The sequence below is a fragment of the Mandrillus leucophaeus genome, unplaced genomic scaffold (assembly GCF_000951045.1).
Source record: "Mandrillus leucophaeus isolate KB7577 unplaced genomic scaffold, Mleu.le_1.0 Scaffold156, whole genome shotgun sequence".
Classification (NCBI taxonomy): Eukaryota; Metazoa; Chordata; class Mammalia; order Primates; family Cercopithecidae; genus Mandrillus; species Mandrillus leucophaeus.
In genome coordinates, this window is record NW_012101543.1 from 4,552,302 (window position 1) to 4,554,886 (window position 2,585).

A 2,585-nucleotide genomic window follows, 5' to 3' on the forward strand; every position below is an offset into this window, starting at 1 on the left:
GGGGAAGAAGATACTGAGATAGTGGAATTCAGACGTTAGGAAGATCCTTGAAATACTGCTCTTTATAGATATATTTATTATCATAGAAGGTAGTTTAAATGTATATGGAGTAGCTTATATGTATATGGTAGTTTAAATGTATATGCATATCACATTAATTTCACTTGCTTTCCTAAAAAATTATTTATTATCATAGAAGGTAGTTTAAACATATATGGAATAGTTTATATCTATATGTATATGGTAGTTCAAATGTATCTGCATATTAGATTAACTTCACTTTTGTAAAAAAATTATTAACAGCATTATATGAAAAAGCTAAAAAGAAATAGGCTTTTCATTTGACATGATAATGTGAGAGTTAACAGACTACTCAAAAAACTACCACAATTACATAAGCCGGGGTTGATCCTTCTGACATTAGCCTACACCAATCAGAATGCACTTGAACCTTCCTGTTTGGTACTGTGAACCACTCTTAAAAATAATGTGGAGGTGAAGGAGCATGCATAAAGGACAGGAATAAGTGACAGAAAAACACGTGAAAAAAATGAAGATATTTACTCTTGGGGAAATATAACTGTGTTCAGATATTTAAAGGAGTGACATACTAATTTAGAAATAGGTTAATCATAACATTGCTGTGGAGATTAAAGAAGATAAATTATGTAACATACTTAGCACAGGATCTGATTCATAAAAAAAGTTAGATCCCTCTCTACTGCCCTAAAAAAGGTATGAATATACCAGTCTACAGAAGTTATTGGGAGGTAGAGTTCAGGTCAATGTCAGAAAGAAATTTATATTGCTAAAGCTGTCCAAAATTAGGCTGAGATGCCTTATTAATGATAATAAATTGACTGTCACTGGACATATTTAAACAGATTAGAATGAAATTGTATGGTTACTATAGGTAGGATTCATATATAGAATGAAAGGTTTGTGTTTTTAAAAAATAATGTATTGCCCTTCCTAAGAATGGGATTAATTCATAATCATTCCTGAAATATGGAAATGCAGAAAAATGTAAATTAAAGGGAAAATTCATGTATAATAATACCACTTCTTAGGCGTAATTGTTGCTGATATTTTGGGATGTTTTTAATTTTGCTAGATAACTGCTGGTTAAAAATCTCCCTGTTTTCCTCAGAAACATTTGAAGCACTTCAAAGTAAAACATTTGTACGGTAATATTAAACATATAGATAAATAAGAATATCAGAAACCACACAATCACAGGAGGTACATTAAAAATTCAAACAAAATCTGGGATAAGGTAACCCCTTGAATTGAGCAATAAATTCTTTAAAGCTTTCTGGAAGCCACAACAAAAAAGGAAAATAGTCTACATTTACATATTTTTAAAGAATTCTTCTCACTATTGCATTTTTTTTTTGTTTTGTTTTGAGACAGTCTCACTCTGTCACTCTGTAGTGCAATGGTGTAGTCTCAGCTCACTGCAACCTCCACCTCCTGGGTTCAAGTGATTCTCCTGCCTAAGCCTCCCGAGTAGCTGGGATTACAGGCACCTGCCAGTACGCCCCGCTAATTTTTTGTATTTTTAATAGAGATGGGGTTTCACCATGTTGGTCAGGCTGGTCTCGAACTCCTGACCTTGTGATTTTCCCACCTCGGCCTCCCAAAGTGCTGGGATTACAAGCGTGAGCCACCGCGCCCAGCCTCACCATTGCATTTTAATGCATTTATATTTTCATATAAATGTGAGACACTGACTTGTGTGATAAAAATATCATCTACTTATACATTAGAATTTAGACTTTCTGCATTTCTCCTTGATAAAAATCAAAAACCTCAAGATCACAAAAGTACTAATTAGCAACAGTGTTTCTATAGGAATCTTAGCAATTGAGGTAGGATCCTTTAGGAGTCAAGTAAAGAAATTTGTGCATTAATGCCTGGGGTTTTGCATATTTACAAATATCAGACGCCAGGTGAATGTTGACTTCGCTTGCATTTTATTTCTAGGGCGATGAAGAGGCCAGCCTTGGGTTACCCATAAGCCCCTTCATGGATCGTTCTGCTCCTCAATTGGCCAACCTTCAGGAATCCTTCATCTCTCACATTGTGGGGCCTCTGTGCAACTCCTATGATTCAGCAGGACTAATGCCAGGAAAATGGGTGGAAGACAGCGATGAGTCAGGAGATACCGATGACCCAGAAGAAGAGGAGGAAGAAGCAGCAGCACCAAATGAAGAGGAAACCTGTGAAAATAATGAATCTCCAAGTAAGTTCTAAAACCTAGTTCTAATGTGTTTTCCCTGGGATTGCTTTCTTACTTTAGATGCATGTTATGCTTCTCATGAAATACAATACTCCAGGTCTACACCTCATTTGCCGAGTTTGATTACAGGTAGCTCCCTTCGCCAATATCATAATAATAGAAATTCCAGACTACAGAATCTATAATAATAACACATATGGTAGAAAGATGATACAAAGATATCTTCTCCATCATGAAGTTAAAAAAAAAAAAAAAAGGATTTGAAGCCTATTCTTCAGGGTAACTGCTTTTTGGGGTTTTTCTTCGGTTTTTTTTTTTTTTGAGATGGAGTCTCACTCTGTCG

At 35.2% G+C, this 2,585-nt stretch overlaps 1 protein-coding gene across 1 annotated transcript in view; it reads left to right on the plus strand.

Annotated features, from left to right (window-relative positions):
• Positions 1–2,585, plus strand: part of PDE3A (phosphodiesterase 3A, cGMP-inhibited) — a 311,744-nt gene that overhangs the window by 283,463 nt on the left and 25,696 nt on the right. Inside the window, exon 14 of the mRNA XM_011975469.1 lies at positions 1,987–2,245. Coding sequence (XP_011830859.1) covers positions 1,987–2,245 — 259 coding nt within the window. The remainder of the gene's footprint in view (positions 1–1,986; positions 2,246–2,585) is intronic.